Source organism: Mandrillus leucophaeus, unplaced genomic scaffold, assembly GCF_000951045.1.
Source record: "Mandrillus leucophaeus isolate KB7577 unplaced genomic scaffold, Mleu.le_1.0 Scaffold49, whole genome shotgun sequence".
Classification (NCBI taxonomy): Eukaryota; Metazoa; Chordata; class Mammalia; order Primates; family Cercopithecidae; genus Mandrillus; species Mandrillus leucophaeus.
The window spans coordinates 1,503,507-1,520,940 of NW_012105253.1; the positions used below are offsets into that span (position 1 = coordinate 1,503,507).

At 45.3% G+C, this 17,434-nt stretch overlaps 1 protein-coding gene across 1 annotated transcript in view; it reads left to right on the top strand.

The window, feature by feature from the left end:
* The window catches only part of DENND2A (DENN/MADD domain containing 2A), a 156,309-nt gene that overhangs the window by 27,732 nt on the left and 111,143 nt on the right, over window positions 1-17,434 (top strand). The window contains exons 2-3 of the mRNA XM_011995498.1: window positions 3,786-3,887; window positions 7,041-8,179. Coding sequence (XP_011850888.1) covers window positions 7,185-8,179 — 995 coding nt within the window. The 5' untranslated portion in view covers window positions 3,786-3,887; window positions 7,041-7,184. The remainder of the gene's footprint in view (window positions 1-3,785; window positions 3,888-7,040; window positions 8,180-17,434) is intronic.

The following is a 17,434-nucleotide window of genomic DNA, read 5'->3' on the forward strand; positions in this document are numbered from 1 at the left end:
TTTTGTATGACTTTTTAGTCTAATTTTTTTTTTGTTTGTTTTGAGACAGAGTCTCAAAAAAGAGTCTCGCTTTGTTGCCCAGGCTGGAGTGCAGTGGGGCGATCTTGGCTCACTGCAACCTCCGCCTCCCGGGTTCAAGCGATTCTTCTGCCTCAGCCTCCCCAGTAGCTGGGATTACAAGCGCCCACCACCATGCCCACCTAATTTTTGTATTTTTAATAGAGACAGCATTTCCCCATGTTGACCAGGCTGGTCTCAAACTCCTGACCACAAGTAATCCGCCCACCTTGGCCTCCCAAAGTGCTGAGATTACAGGCATGAGCCACCATGCACAGCCAGTCTAATTAAAATTATTAATAATAAGCCCATCTGGTTAATAGAAAGTTCTATTTTTATGGAAAGCAGTTGAGTAGGAAAATGTGTTATTACTATCAATCATTCCATTATCTCTCTTGGAATATAGTCTGCTTGGATCACAAGACCAAATTGCCTAAAAAGAAATAAGGAACCTTGGGTTGTGTAAAAACTCAAGCTGTCTTGAAGCCCAGACCGTTGATTTCTTGGGAGTGAGAGATGCCCCGGCCAGGACATTGGCCTCTGTGGCCTTTGATTTACCATATTTAAATGCCGATTCCAGAGCAGCCCTCAGACAGTTCGCTTTGGTACGTCTTGGTACATTGGAGAGGCGCCCAGGAATCTGCATGTCTGACAGGGTCCCCAGATTGACTGGAACTAATCCCCCATGGACCACACTTTGGAAAATAGTTCTATCTCACAATCCCGGACCTGTAAAGTGATAATGAAGTTTATCATGGTATTTTAAGTCACAGAGCACTCCCAACTAGCAAATTCAGCTGGGTTCGTTACTTAATTAATGGTTTTTGTTTTTTGTTTTTTGTTTTTTGTTTTTTTGACACAGGGTCTCACTCTGTCACCTGGACTGGAGTGCAGTGGTGCAGTGTCAGCTCACTGCAACCTCCATCTGCTGGGCTCAAGAGATCCTCCCACCTCAGCCTCCCAAGTAGCTGGGACTGCAGGCATGCACCACCACACCCGGTTAAGTTTTGTGTTTTTGTAAAGACGGTGTTTTGCCATGTTGCCCAGGCTGGTTTCAATCTCCTGAGCTCGAGTGATCAGCCCACCGCAACCTCCAAAAGTGCTGGAATTACAGGTGTGAGCTACCGTGCCCAGCCAGTTAACAATTGCTAATCATCAGAGACAAAAGGGAACGGTCAATTTTTTATAGCAGCATTTTTAATATTTTTGTGAATTCAGAAATGCTGATGGATTGATTGCTGAGTGTGCAGGGGGATTCTATGCCCCCTCAGTGCCAGCCTCTGAAGCCCCCTGCACTTGCTTCTCAGTATACGGCATCAGCCGTTTCTCTAGAGATCGTGGTTTTTGTGCTGGAAGTTATTACTCCCTGATGGGAAGTGAGTTCACTTAAGTACCATGTTGTTTAAGTGCTTTTTGTGATCTTTGACCTCCAGGTTCACACATGCATCTCTGTGCATTAGACACAGTGGACTTTTTTCCTTTTGGAAAAGCTGTGCTTCCTGAGAACTATAGGGAAACTGTTTTCTTGAGGGCATGGGAGGAGTTACAGAGTTGACTGTGACTCAGGCACAGCCCTGGTGCTGTCGATGACGGCAGAGACTGTGTCTCCCTCATCTTTGAGTCCTCTGGTGCATCCTGCACACGGCCTGCCACGTTGTCCTAGTGCCAATGAAAGGGGATGCCAGCTTGGAAGAGAGCTGCTGGCTCATATGGAACAAGGTTGGATTCTTGTGGGTTTGGTCTGCGTGGAGGGTGGTGGCAGTGGTGGGGAGGGGCTATTCTCCCTGACGTCCACTGGGGCCTCTGCCAGATGCTGGACAGAAGAGTAGTGTCTGTGGGCCCAGCCAAGTGGAGGGACTCCAGAAGCTTTCAGCTCTGCGGAGCTTTGTAAGAGGGACAATGAGTTCCTTCCTGTCCCTGAAAGGCCTTTCAGGGCTATGCTGCATGATGGGATGGGCAAGCCCTGGGGCCTGGCTACTTTAAAGAAGTAGGCTTGGTTACAACATAGATCGAGCCCTACAATGTCTGGTGCTGAGTTGCTGGGTAGGGGGACAGCTGAACTCCATGGACAGGCCAGAGCTCCATGTTCCTGTCCACCCACACACACACAGTTGGCAGACGTGTCTGTTCCTTTCCTTGCTCCCTCAGCTCATGGTTCCCCAGCCTCCCTCTTGTTCGTTTGTTACCCATGTGCACTCTCCTTTTCTTTTTCTCTTCCTCTCTGGCTTTCCTCCCTTCATCTCCTTGTTCTCAAGAGCTACCTGCATGTCTTGAAGTTCTGCTCTTTGATTTCTCTGGAGGAAGAGGATGCCCAGGCCAGGACATCCGGCAGCCGTCCCATCACCTAACAGGGAAACCATCCTGGGAAATAGGGTAGGAATCTTGGAAACTGGAGAAGGAGTTGGGAGGGGGCTTCCCTGGAAAAGTAATGTGAATACCCAGTATCTTGATATGCCTTGAGCTGTAGTCAAGGAGGCGGCTCCCCTCCACTAGGGAGGACCAGCTAGCTGGTGTTCGTGCCTTACAGAAGGACTGCGTGGCCCATGCTGTTGGCCTTCTCTGATGGGCCTCATCTTGCCAGCACCTTCACCTGAGCCATGTCCATTTATGCTCGTGTTGGGAGACACTTCTTCCCACAGAGTTCTGGAGGGACTTGCTATGAAGCAATGAAGTTTAATCAGTTCCTTCAGTTTATATGGGGGTCAGGCACCAGAGTCTTCAACTGCTACTTCTGAGCTGAGGCTGCTGCCTTGGTGTCCACACAGGCCTTGCTATTTGGGGGGTTTAAGGAACTCAGTGGGATTCCTGGGCTTGCCAAGATCATCTCCTGGTGTTCCTCAGACCAGACAGATGACCTCGTGACTGGGTGTTTCTTCCTCCTCAGTTTGGAGGAGGTGGGAGGGGCTCCCCATGCGGGGCTCTGCAGACAAGGGCAGTGTGGGTTTACACCCAGTGTCAGGGTTCGCAGAAGGCTAGAGTATCCCTGTGGAGACAGTTCCACTTTGGTGTGTGGTTGATGTCTTGTGTCAAATAAAAGGGCAACTACTTTCTTCTTTGGGGACTATTAGCTCATCACAGTGGTTCTTAGAGAGCCTGAAAAAGCATTGGGTCTTGTTGTTATTTATGTTTTGCTTTGTAAGTTTGTATGTATTCTTAAAATTTTTGGTGAACTTAACTAAAAGATATATACAAAGATGGCCAGGCGCAGTGGCTCACGCCTGTAATCCCAGTACTTAAGGAGGCTGAGGCAGGCGGATCAGTTGAGGCCAGGAGTTCAAGACCAGCCTGGCCAACAAGGTGAAAAACCATCTCTACTAAAAATACAAACATTATCTAAGGGTGGTGGTGCACACCTGTAATCCCAGCTACTGGGGAGGCTGCGGCATGAGAATCACTTGAGCCCAGGCAGCAGAGGTTGTGGTGAGCCGAGATCATGCCACTGCATTCCAGCCTGGGCAACAGAGCCAGACCCTGTCTCAAAAAAACAAATGAGCAAAAAAGATATATATAAAGAGGGTGGCATGAGTTCTGAATCCGGGTGGACCTCAGGATTGCACCCTTGCTCTACCTACTAGGCCGGAGATTCCAAATTGTGTGTTCTTTCTACCCCCTGCTCCTGGGTGGAACCTACCAGGGATAAATAGTTTGGAGTGTGGGCCTAGATTTGCTCCCCTCTGAGGGAGGCCCTGCTGTCGTGGCTCACTGGGTGTGCATCCCTGTCCCCCCAGGCGACCTGGAGCTCCCCTCGGTGCTGACATGATGACAGTGTGCAGGCCGGCCAAGGGCAGCCACAGCCAGACTGAAAACCTGAGCTACAAATTGGCCGACAAGTAAGAACACTTCTCCCCCGAGAGTGTAGACGCTGGCCCAGCTTCTTACTCTCCTACCACCTTTCCTTCTTCACCGATTCTACTTCCTTGAGCTAAGGAGCTCTTTTCCAGGTCATTCTAATGAGCCTCCTGCAGACCGTCTCCATGCACTGCAGTCATTTAAGGCTTCAGGCCAAAGTGGTCAAGAGAGAGTCTGACTAATGGCCGGTGTGTGGAGAGGATGATCCCCCGGCAACTTTAGCCCTGTCCCCATGATGCGTTCCAATTCCAGGTGTATTTTTCTAACTACTAGGATGTTCAGGTATTTTAATTATGTTTGAGTCCTAAGACTTTGCAGCTGTACCTGTCCACAGTCAGTTTTCCCATCTAATATCAGTGTGCTTGTTTCCTTCTCCCCAGATGGAGCCCTTTCTCCGATCCTCTCACATTCCACAAAGCAGTTGGCAGCCACTGAGGGGTTCTCAGCTCTGCGCCCCAGGCTGGAACCCCTTATGGGATGGGAGAATCCTGGAAACAGGAACTCTAGAAACTCTTGGGCTGGCAACCACGTGGAGCGGGAACTCTGTCCTTGGGGACTCGTAGGGCGGTTGCGGCATCCTTGCCTCTGTTGCATGAGTTTTGTAAATCCAGTGTGAGCTTGCAGCAAGCCATCCTTTGTTCCTCTCGAGTTTTCAGACAGAGTTTCCATGATTGTGATGTCACTCCATGTGTTTGGGCTCTTCGACAATAACTATGATACTTACAATAATAATAGTTTCCATTTGTTAATACCGAGATTTAGAATGCATGCTGTACTTTGGGCATATTACATGTTAACTCATGAATTCATTCATTCATTGAATAAATATTTGTTGACTAGTTGCTATGCACCAGACACAATAAACAACATAAACGTGGCCTCTGACTCATAAAGTTTCAGTCTGCAGAAGGAAGATGAAAAACTTAGGATTCAAGACTCAAGTCCCTCAATTCCAAAGCCCGTGTATTTAACTAGGCAATAGTGCCTCACAGCACATAGGACATTAATAACCATGTTGTAGATCATCAGTCATCCCCATGCAGGCACTAACCTGGATTGTTGTGTTTTAAATGTGTGTGTCTGTCTCTCTCTTCATCTTGCCTCTAGCACCGTGAGAGCAAGGACTATCACTTCTGCCTTTTGAACCCTCAGTGAAAATAACACACTGATTCTGACTAAAATCTGAATCCATGCTAATGTCCCCAGTGGTGACGGAACAATTTTAAAATATTTTCTCTTTGTAAACACACTGTTTTGAATCCTAATTGTTTATTTAAATAAGGAATTCTGCCTTGATAGCCATATTTAAAATAGGAAAATGTGTTTGCCAAAAAATGTGTTTGCATTTTCACAAGTTTCTAATTTATGCCGTGCAACCAAGAACTGTGGCGCAATTTATGTGCTAATGTCTCCATTGAGGAAGAGATCTTTACACAAACAACCTTTGGAATAGAAAGCTGAATAGTAACAGGATGCATGAAATTGCTACTTACTCATCCCTCATGGTGAAGCTTAACTGGAGTTTCAGAATTTCCATGCAGTCAGATCTATACATTCAGAAAATGGGCACCAGGAGGTGTTAGCTAGTGTCGGCACATCTAAAGTCACTGTGCCCAGTCTTTGCTGGTGGAAGAATGTTTGCGTTGGAAAACACAAATACTCTCATTTTTGTTAGACTAATCTAAAAATGTTTTCCTTTCAAAATGATTTTTAATATCTTCATGGCATTACCTAATCTCCTAAAATTACATTTGGAAGCATATATCATTACATATACGTTGTAGACCAGAACTTTCTTCAGTGATGGAAATATTCTTCTTCCCCATCCAGTACAGTAGCCATCAGCCACATGGCACTTCTGAGTCCTTGACATGTGGCAGGTGTAACTGAGGAACTGAAGCTTGAATTTCATTGGATTTAAGGTTAAATAGTCACGTGTGGCTGGTGGCTACTCTATTGGTGCATTTCTAGGCCAAGTGTGAAGTCTGAATCTGCCTCTTTATTCACGCATTCATTTATGCACCAGATATTTATTGACCACCAACTCTCCTGGGCATTGTTTTGGGTGCTAGGGGTGCAGAGTTGGTCACAACAGGCCAAAATAACAGAACAATCCCTGTTCTGGTGGCAAGGCTCATGGAGAGCTCACTCTAGTGAGGCTCCATTCCCGAGGAGGTTCTGTTCAGATGCACCAGTCATTGTGGCTTTGCCCACTTGAATCAGACAATTTGTCAAGTTCAGGGGTAGCACAAACTTCATGACGTGTGATGTTGTTTTAGTTTTTAAATAGTCATTGCAAAGAACTGCCTGCGGATACAAAAAGCAAGAAAAACAGCATATGTAATCTTTTACCTCATGAAATTACTCTTATTTTATTTTTATTTTTATTTTTGAGACAGTCTCGCTCTGTCGCCCCGGCTGGAGTGCAGTGGTACAATCTCAGTTTACTGCAATCTCTGCCTCCCGGGTTCCAGCAATTCTCCTGCCTCAATCTCTAAGTGAGTAGCTGGGATTACAGGGCCTGCCACCACACTCGGCTAATGTTCGTATTTTTAGTAGAGATGGGGTTTCACCGTGTTAGCCAGGCTGGTCTCAAACTCCTGACCTCGTGATCCACCTGTCTGGGCCTCCCAAAGTGCTGGGATTACAGGCATAAGCCACAATGCCTGGCCTATATTATTATTATCTTCATTTTACAGAGGTGGAAACTGAAATTTAGAGGACTTAAACAACTTGCCTAAGGTCACGTGGCTGAATTAGGCTTTAAACCCAAGCCTATTCGACTCAAAACCTGATTGCTCCTTCATTTTACCATGCTGTCTCCCCAAGAAAAACACAAATTGATGGTTTAAAAAACATTTTTGTAGAGATGGGTGTCTTGTTATGTTGCCCAGGCTGGTTTTGAACTCCTGGCATCAAGTGATCCTCCCACTTCAGCCTCCCAAAGTGCTGGGATTACAGGCGCGAGCCACCGTACCCTGCCCACAAACTGATTTTTTTTTTTTTTAAATAGGGATTTCAATGTTTGTGGTTTGTGACTTTCATATAACATTTATATCTAAGTTCTAGCAAATCTCTGTGACCAGCCAAGAACAATAAGAATCACTCACCTGGTGTTTGTCTTTCTTGTGCAGGGTCAAGGTGGAAGGTCCAAGGACTGAGAAAGACCCTCGAAGGTATCGCTTAAGTCCTCCATTCCTTTCCTAGAGACTGATCAGGAGTCGGGCTTCAGAAGGAGCCCCCCGGAAGGGCTCCGCAACCTCCCGCTAGAGTCGAGAATGGATATGTTCAGCTTGGATATGATCATCAGTGACCCAGCTGCGGAAGCCAGCAGGGCTGGGAAGAAGCAGCTGGGAGGCGTTCAGAACCCTTGCTCACCTGCCAGAGCCGGACCCCGGCACAAGTCCCTCAACATAAAGGACAAGATATCAGAATGGGAAGGGAAGAAAGAGGTGCCCGCTCCTGCACCCAGCAGGAGAGCAGATGCACAGGGGGATTATCTGACGTCCTGTCTGGTGGAGAGGAGGAGTAGTGATGGGGTGAGAACTCAGGTCACAGAGGCTAAGAATGGAATGAGGCCAGGAACAGAGAACACAGAGAAGCAGAGGAATAAAGGAGCAGTGAACGTCGCGGGACAGGACCCAGAGCCGGGGCAAGACCTAAGCCTGCCAGACCGGGAAGTGGATCCTAGCTGGAGCCGAGGCCGAGAGCCAAGACTTGGCAAGCTACGCTTTCAGAACGATCACCTCTCTGTGCTGAAGCAGGTCAAGAAACTCGAGCAGGCTTTGAAGGATGGGTCGGCAGGGCTGGATCCTCAGCTGCCAGGAACTTGTTACTCCCCACACTGCCCACCTGAAAAGGCAGAGGCGGGGCCCACCCTTCCTGAGAACCTGGGAGGCGGGAGTGGCTCGGAAGTCAGCCAGAGGGTCCACCCCTCCGACCTGGAAGGCAGGGAGCCAGCCTCGGAGGCTGTGGAGGACAGGAAAGGCTCGTGCAGAAGGCCCTGGGACCGGAGCCTTGAGAACGTGTACAGGGGCTCGGAGGGTTCCCCCACAAAGCCCTTCATCAACCCTCTGCCAAAACCCCGGAGAACGTTCAAACATGCCGGAGAAGGGGACAAAGATGGGAAGCCTGGCATCGGCTTCAGGAAAGAGAAAAGAAACCTGCCTCCTCTGCCCTCGCTACCTCCCCCGCCTCTGCCCTCCTCTCCCCCGCCGTCCTCTGTGAACAGAAGACTGTGGACTGGGAGACAGAAATCCAGTGCAGACCACAGGTAGGTGCCGGTGTGGCAGGGCAGAGCGTTGCCACCTGGCTCTCTCAGTGGTTTATGTCCCATCGTAACTGTCTGTTCTCAGCTGAATTATTTGTTTTATTAAACTGATGGATCTTGTAGTCCAGATGGTTCACAGCTTAAGATACTTTGTTAATTAACCTGGAAACTTGGTACATGATGCATGTATTTTGTGTTTGTTCTCAGTCCTCAAAAAAGAAGAGTATTTGCTTTTAAAAATTACCCTTTAGATGTAATAAGGACTTGAAATTGGGACAGTAACCAAGAGTTAAATGAAGGACTCATGTTAACCCTGGCAGTCTACAACCTAGTAGTCCCTGCTAACTACCAGTGCTTGAATTTTTCTTGGTATGGGCTTTAGAAACACACTGCCTGGAGTCTACCCTGGCCCGATCAGTGTCTATCTATGTGAGCTTAAACAAGTTGTTTAACCTCTCGAAGCCTCAGTTTCCTCATTTATACATATGGATGCACGCACTGTGAATATTTTATAATGTTAAAATAACACATTAAATAATAAAGCATGTTAATGCTTAAAAATAAAATCTGTGCTTCGAAAACAATTTTTCTATTTTGCAACTTAATCTCTAGTCCATTTCTGTAACATGCTGCTTGGTTTGATAGCCACTAATCTAGAAACCAGCTTTAGAGCAATCTCCTCAGGATAGTTGTCATACTCCCTTTCATCATTTCACCTCCTATTTTCTCCTGACCCACTCCATTGAGCTTTGGGAACCTGTTCCTGAAACTACCCTGTCCCAAGGCCACCAGTAACCTCCATCTTGCTAAATCCAATTGCCAGTTCTTTGTTCTTTTCTTAATTGGCCCTTCTCAGTATTCGAGGAACACCTGTTGACTCGCTCCATCTTGAAACACTTCCTTCATTTGGCTTCTGGGTCACCCACGTCCCTGGAAGTCCTGTTTCTCTGACTCCTCTGAGTTCCATTCTTTTTTTCTTCTGTCTATCAGAGCACACCCCGAACCTATCGCCACCTCAACCCAGGGCCAGACCTGAGACTTTTCTTCTCCGTCTACACTCACTCCCTAAATGATCTCATCCAGTCCCATGGCTTTCAATGTCAATGTCATGTTTATGATTCCCAGATTGAGGCATTCAGCCCCAGCTCCCTCTCCCAGCTTAAGGTTTGTGTAGTCATCTCCTGCTCAGATCTTCATTTGGTTGTCTTGTCATTCGTACTTAACATGTCCAAACCTAAATTCTCCATCCGGGCTGCCAGTAACCACCTCCTCTTACAATAATTGTCATCCTACTAAATGGCTTCACCCTTTGTTTAACTGCTTAGGCCACAAACCTAAAAAGTCATCTTCAATTCCTATCTTTTTCATATACCCCCTCCTAATTTATCCCAAATCTGCCTATATCTCCTCCACTGCTACCATCTTAATCATCTTAGATTCACCTCCCACCCCCAGAACATTCCTCCCTCAGCAGCCAGAGGAGTCTTCTAAAAATATAAACTATAAATTAAATCCTGTCACCCCCCACTCAACATGGTCTGTCATGTAGGATGATTCTTTTGGCTGTAAATAGCATAATTTCTTATGTTCTCTTCAAGGGGGAAAAAAACTTGCATATTCTAGAATTTATTTACATATATATGTGTATATATATGTGTAAATATATATGTGTAAATATATATAAGTTATTCCCAGTTTACAAATAATGCTGTGATAAGGAGCATATAGTATTACTAGTTTTGCTACTTACTAGCTGTGGGACATTGGACAAGCCACTAAATTTGTGTTGGCCTCATTTTACCTACCTGTAAAATGGTGATAATTATATTATAGTAACCACTTCACAGAGTTGTTGTGAAGATTGAATGAGTTAACATGTGTAAACATAAACTTAGTACAGAGCCTCTTCAATATGTGTTAAGTGTTTTATTTTTCTATGGCTCCATTCTGTTTAATTAATCAGGCTATATCTTTTTCAGTACCAAACTATTTATTTTAAATTCATAATGTATTATTATTATTATTGTTGTTATTATTATAATTATTATTATTTTGAGATAGAGTCTCGCTGTATCACCCAGGCTGGAGTGTGGTGGCACAATATCAGCTCACTGCATCCTCTGCTTCCCGGGTTCCAGCAATTCTCCCACCTCAGCCTCCCAAGTAGCTGAGATTACAGGGGCACACCACCACGCCTGGCTAATTTTTTGTATTTTTAGTAGAGGCAGGGTTTCACCATGTTGGCCAGGCTGGTCTTGAACCCCTGACCTCACGTGATCTCCTGCCTTGGACTCCCAAAGTGCTGGGATTACAGGCATGAACCCCATGCCCAGCCCATAATGTATTTTAATATCTAGCAGGGCTTATAGAAATTTATTAATGTTGCTAATAATTAGTTGATCCTCTTGGATTTCCTATATATAACATCATTTCATATGCAAAAAATAATAATCGTTTTGTCTCTCTCCTTTTTAGTAATTATAAACCTCTTATTTGTTTATTTACTTATTATTCACCTTTTCCAAAAATGTCTTGAGTGTTTCTGCCTGTATTTTTCTGAATGTTCTAAATATTACTATCAAATTTCACATACACAAAATATGTGGGAGTTTTTGTTATTAATATGTAATTATTTGGCATGCTGTGTATTTGCTACGTTTATTTCTAAGTCTTTTCTCTTTTTAATGCAATGGTTAATGTAGTCTTTTTTCTCATATGGTCTTTGTATTTAAGAAAACTACTTATTTTGTGTGTGTGTGTGTGTATATATATTTTAAGACGTCTTAAATTTCTTATCATTTCTAATAGTCTGTCAGTTGATTCTCTTGGGCTTTCTATGAATATAACCATATTGTCTAAAAGAATCATCATTTTACCTTTTTCTTTTTAATTTATACCTAATTTTCTTACCAAATTGCACTGGCTGAGAATTCCGAACAGTGTTAAATCATAGTGCTGAAAGCAGTGTGCAGCCCTACTTCACCCCTAACTTTAATGGTAATGCATCTAGAGTTTCACTCGCAGGCACTCTTATTTGAGATATGTTTTTACATTATCAAGTTAGTGTCCTTTTATATGTATTTTTTAACTTAGAGTTTTAAAAATTAGGATTAGAGATTAGATTTTTGTTAAAGTACTTTTCAGAAACTCTTGATGATCATATGATTCTTCTGCTCTGATCCTTTCATAGTGAATTTATATCTTAATACTAACCCATCCTTAAATGTGGGGGATGAACTCCCATTCGGGCGTGGTTTATTATTCTTTTAATGTACTACTGAATTTTATTTGCTAATATTTTAAGATTTTTGGATCAGTAAATAAATTGGACTGGTCTATACTTGGGTTTTATTGCACTATCTTTTTTTGTACAGAATACATATAGGATGATTGCACTACCTTTACTAGGTTTGAGTGTCAGTGTTATGTGAGGTCTGGAGAAGAACTTAGATGCTTCCTTCTTTATGTTCTGAGAAAATCTGAATCCATCTCCAATAATAAATCCTTTCTCCAGCCACTGCCAAAGCCCGGGTCCCCGAGCACTCCCATGACTTCGCTGCTCCTGCCCAGTGCTTCCCACAGCAGCCCTTCCACGCCCCTTCTGGCTGTTCCTCCAAGGAGGCCCCACAGCCCCAGGGACAGGTTGGTTCTGGGAAACTGGAATCCTTCATCTGTGTCATCACTGGGCAGGCGAGTCAACCTGGGGAACAGTTATTCCCATTATCTTTTCTCTCTTAACTACCATCTGTGCTTTTCAGTCTTCCAGCATTTTCTTTATAACCAGCTAAAGTTACTTATTTCAGTCCAAAGATGAAATTTTTCTTGGCCAGTTTGAATATGGTTGCATCAGCTGTGTTTTAACAATTTTGGCTTTGGGTTTTTCATTTTGTTTAAAATAGTACAATGGAGGTGATTAGGGCAAGATGTTCACTTTCTACTCTTAAAAAAATAAAGTATGCTCTTTACTGTGGTCCTATCTCTTAAAAACAAAAAGGCCTATACCACGAATTTGGCAGACGCACCACCCCCTCTCAGGGAGGAAAGCCAAACCAAAGTTGAAGAAAGAAATGATTAAGGATTTAGAGGTTATGAGGGTTTAGAATTTCATGGCCAGGCTGTGTGTGCCTTAGAGAATGTACTCAGCTTATTTTCACAGGCCCATTAGTTCACCTCCTTAAGAGTAAAACCTGTGGCTTCAGAGCCTCGGTTTAAGAAAGCGTATTTTTCTTTTTCTCTTCCCATTTCTCTCTCTTCTTTTTTCTTTTCTCCTCTTCTCTTTCCTTCCCTTTTCCCTCCTTTCCTCTCTCCCTCTCTATTTGCTGTCTTCTCTCTTCTTTCTTCATTCTTCTAAAACCCCAGGAAATTAAATGCAAGGACTCAGGCCTTCAATCCTCAAATGGAAAATGAGAAACCCTCAAATGTCAGGAAATTCCAAAGATAAGGTTCCTACAGCAACATTAACTTGGTTCTATGTGTTTTATGGCATACATTTAATAGCTCTGGCAAGAATGCCTTAAGGCCAACGTATAAGAAGAAAAGTTCCTACTTTTTAAGTGTGAGCAGCATCCTGAAATCACATGTATCTACATACTCAAAATGTCTTAACTGGAATTCAGATTTTTAAATTTTTGTTTAACTTGGTCATGTGACAGCTTGTAGATCTTTATGAAACCAAATAACTGCATTGACCAAAATTTCAACTTTTCAGCTGATTGTTTTGGCACCATATGGATTTGGCCTTTCCTTGGGGCTTTGGTGTAAGACTTTCAGAACTTCTTGAGGACACGAAACCTCGGTCATTATATGGCTGCCAGATCACACTGTGCTGTTATTGATTCCATAATTTCCATCTTCTATGGGACCGATACGGATTCCCCACAGCTCTCTGGCTGGGCAGCAGCCCTCGGCTCTCACCGGTTTAACAGTTAAAATTAACTTACCGGCCGAGCGGTGGTCCGTCTCAGTCAGCAAGGCGTCCCTGAGACAACTCGGAATTACCACGTCTAAAAACTGAATGTTTCAAGTCTTCAAAGGAGGACATTGTTCGATTTAGTTGATGTTTAGAGCAAAAGCTACTCTGGAAGCTTCTGAGAAACTTGGTTTAGTAAAGCCGTTTATTTCAATAGAAGCTGCACTGGAAAACAGAGAGATGGTGCTTGCTCTTCCAAGGTTGCTGTTGTCCATTACGAGGGTGATTTTCATGTCATTTCTCACTGAAAAGTGCAAATTGTTGGATATTAGCCACAATGGGGGACAGAAATAGTTTTTCCTTCTGACATTTAGGGTTTGGATCCAGGATAGAGAAAAGCAGAAACCGTGTGAGTGGTCCTAGTATACAGTGGAGGAGCTACCTGATAACTGAATGCAAGCTGAGAGCTAACAGAAGCCTCCTCCTGCCCAGCCGCCTGCCCTGAGCACCTGGGGGTAGGAATGTCCTTCCTGGGGTATGGTGAGCCATGGGGAAGAGCTGCCTGTGGCCACTCAGGATAGACAGGCAGAAGGACTCTGGCAGCTGGAGGAGTATGATGGAAGTCAGCGCATCCTTGGTTTCCAACCCAGCTGGATGATGTTTTAAATGGTTGCTAGGGGGCTGGGCGTGGTGGCTCACGCCTGTAATCCCAGCACTTTGGAAGGCCGAGGTGGGTGGATCACGAGGTCAGGAGTTCGAGACCAGCCTGACCAACATCGTGAAACCCCGTCTCTACTAAAAATACAAAAATTAGCTGGGCGTGGTGGCGCGCACCTGTAATCCCAGCTGCTCAGGAGGCTGAGGCAGGAGAATGGTGCAAACCCGGGAGGCGGAGCTTGCAGTGAGCTGAGATCGTGCCACTGCACTCCAGCCTGGGCGACAAAATGAGACTCCATCTCAAAAAAAAATAAAATTAAATAATAAATAAATAAATGGTTGCTAGGTGCCAGGCTAGCCAAGCTTTTTTTTTTTTTTAGCAGGGTCTTGCTCTGTCACCCAGGCTGGAGTGCAGTGGTTCAGTATTGACTCACTGCAACCTCCACCTCCTGGGCCAAGCGATTCTCGTACCTCTGCCTCAGGAGTAGTTGTGACCACAGGCACACGCCACCACACCCAGCTAATTTTTGTACTTTCGTAGAGGCAGGGTTTTACTATGTTGCCCAGCAGGCTGGTCTTGAACTCCTAGACTCAAACCTGCTCTGTCGCCAGGCTGGAGTGCAATGGCGCATCTCAGCTCACCACAACCTCTGCCTTCCGGTTCAAGCGATTATCCTGCCTCGGCCTCTCAAGTAGCTGGGACTATAAGCGCGTGCCACCATGCCCAGCTAATTTTTGTGTTTTTAGTAGAGACGGGGTTTCACCATGATGGTCAGGATGGTCTCAATCTCTTGACCTTGTCATCCGCCTGCCTCAGCCTCCCAAAGTGCTGGGATTACAGGCGTGAGCCACCACACCTGACCTGTAGCCAAGCTTTTTTAATCCATAGATGAAAATAATCCTGGGGGAAATGGATTCAAACCAATTTGCTAAAAATTAACTCAAGAATACAGCTGCTTTTTTTTAATCTTGAAGTAGAGATAAATTATAAACAGTAAATGTGGCACTTAAAACCAGCTTTTAAAATATTTATTCACTGGGCCAGGCATGGTGGCTCACGCCTGTAATCCCAGCACTTTGGGAGGCCGAGGTGGGCAGATCACTTGAGCTCGGGAGTTTGAGACCAGCTTGGCCAATGTGGGGAAACCCTGTCTCTACTAAAAATACAAAAATTAGCCAGGCATGGTGGCACACACCTGCAATTCCAGCTATTTGGAAGGCTGAGGCAGGAGAATCACATGAATCCAGGAAGCAGAGGTTGCAATGAGCCGAAATCGTGCAACTGCATTCTAGCCTGGGCACAGAGCAAGACTCCGTCTCAAAAAATGAAATAGGCCCGGCGAGGTAATCTCAGCCGGTAATCTCAGCTCATGCCTGTAATCTCAGCACTTTGGGAGGCTGAGGCAAGCGGATGACAAGGTCAAGAGATGGAGACCATCCTGACCAACATGGTGAAACCCCGTCTCTACTAAAAATACAAAAATTAGCTAGGTGTGGTGGTGCGCGCTTGTAGTCCCAGCTACTTGAGAGGCTGAGGCAGGAGAATCACTTGAACCGGAAGGCAGAGGTTGCAGTGAGCTGAGATGCACCATTGCACTCCAGCCTGGCAACAGAACACAACTAACTAAATAAATAATAAAATAAAATATTCATTCATTTATTCAACCAACAAATATTTACCACACACCTATTGAGTGTTAAGACATAGGAATGTAATAATGAGCAAGATGAACAGAGACTCTGTCTTCACAGGATTTGCAAACCAGTAATAGTTAGAAGGACACAGCTGGTGTGATCATAACTGCTGTCAGCGCTGTGAGGAATCCTGGTGCCATGGGAACATTCAGTAGGGATGTGTAGCCTATCAGGGAAACAGACGGGATCAAGAGGAAGTGACGCTCAGGCCAGCAGGAGGGTGGGGAGTGGGCGTTCAGTTTGAGTGAACTAATAGGTGAAAGCCCTGAAAGACTGCATCATGTCAGAGGAACTGCAAGGCAGGAGTGTGGCCCGAGGGGCCAGGAAGGGTCTGGGGTGAGGCCTGAAAGCCTTCTGGACCTGTACACACAGTATGGATTTGGGCCTATTACCTAAGGGCAATGGAAAACGGGAACATTTTTAAGAAGGGGAGAGAGATGATCAGATTTGCACGTTTAAGGCTGGGCGCAGCGACTCACGCTTGTAATCCCAACATTTTGGGAGTCTGAGTGGGGTGGATCACCTGAGGCCAGGAGTTCAAGACCAGCCTGGCCTACATGGTGAAACCTTGTTTTGGGTAAATATACAAAAATTTAGCCGGGCATGGATGGCAGGCACCTGTAATCCCAGCTACTTGGGAGGCTAAGGCAGGAGAATCGCCTGAACCCAGCAGGCGGAGGTTGCAGGAAGCCTAGATCACGCTGTTGCACCCCAGCCTGGGCAACAAAAGTGAAACTCCGTCTCAGAAAAAAGAAAAAAAAAATAAGATTTGCATGTTTAAGAGACCATCCTAGCAGCAGCCTGGAGACTGGGTGGGCACCAGTGGGCAGGTGGGGAGAGGCGATGGGGAGGAACAGTGAGGTCTTATGGTTACCCTGTGGTGTAGCTGCCTTAGGGACTGAGAGAAGTGGGTGGGTTCAAGAGATGCTTTGGAGGTAAAACTTGGGTTAACTAGTTAGACATAGGCAGTAAGTGGGAGGGATGCTGGGAGTCTGATTTCCAGGTTTAAGACCTAAACCTCTGGATGGCAACACTGGGCAAGGAGCTGGTTCTCATCAGGGAGAAGCAATGGGATTACGAGTTCAGCTTTGAGATTCTTGTGCATTGTCCAAACAGAAGGAGCTCTAAGTTAGGATTTCATTTACAAAAATATGGAGAAGTCGTGAAGAACATTCAAAATACGACTCAGAATCACAGTGTTTGGCATTGGTTGCTGAAATTTGGCTATTGCATAGGTTATAATGCCCTTCAGCAAAGTTCTTTGGAACAACCAGCTCATTCTAGCATCTCTGAAACTCAGAAGTACCAAATACCAAATGATCATTTGAGGACCTGGGAAGTAAAGTGAGGCTGAGTGGAAGTTACACCCCTTTCCCAGGCTGTGGGCTCCCCAAAGGCAGAGACCTCTCGCCTTTGTGTCACCCACTTTGAGCACAATGCAATGTGATTCACATGTTTACTTATTAAACATGCAGGCAGGATGTGGAATGAATGTTGAACATGTTTAAATTAGAGAGAAGCCTGTTTGGACGTGGTTATCATTCATTAACCTTTCACAGTTTCCTTTCTCTCAAAGTTAATGTGTAAATGAGGATACTAAAACTTTCAAGTTAAAAAAAAATTTGTACAGAACAGAATTAGCTTAGCGGTTGGAGGATGAGTGTGATCACCTTTCTCCTCTTCAGGGAGCCTGATCACCTACCTGAACCTCAGAAGGGGAGGACTGATGTCCCTGACATTTATGTAGGCTATAGAAATAATGCTAGGTGGTCCGGACATGGTGGCTCACACCTGTAATCCCAGCACTTTGGGGGGCTGAGGTGGGTGGGTTGCTTGAGCCCAGGAGTTCAAGACCAGCCTGGCCAACATGGTGAAACCCCCCCATCGCTATGAAAAATACAGAAATTAGCCAGGCATGGTGGCAGGTGCTTGTAATCCCAGCTACACAGGAGGCTGAGGCAGGAGAATTACTTGAACCCTGGAGGCAGAGGTTGCAG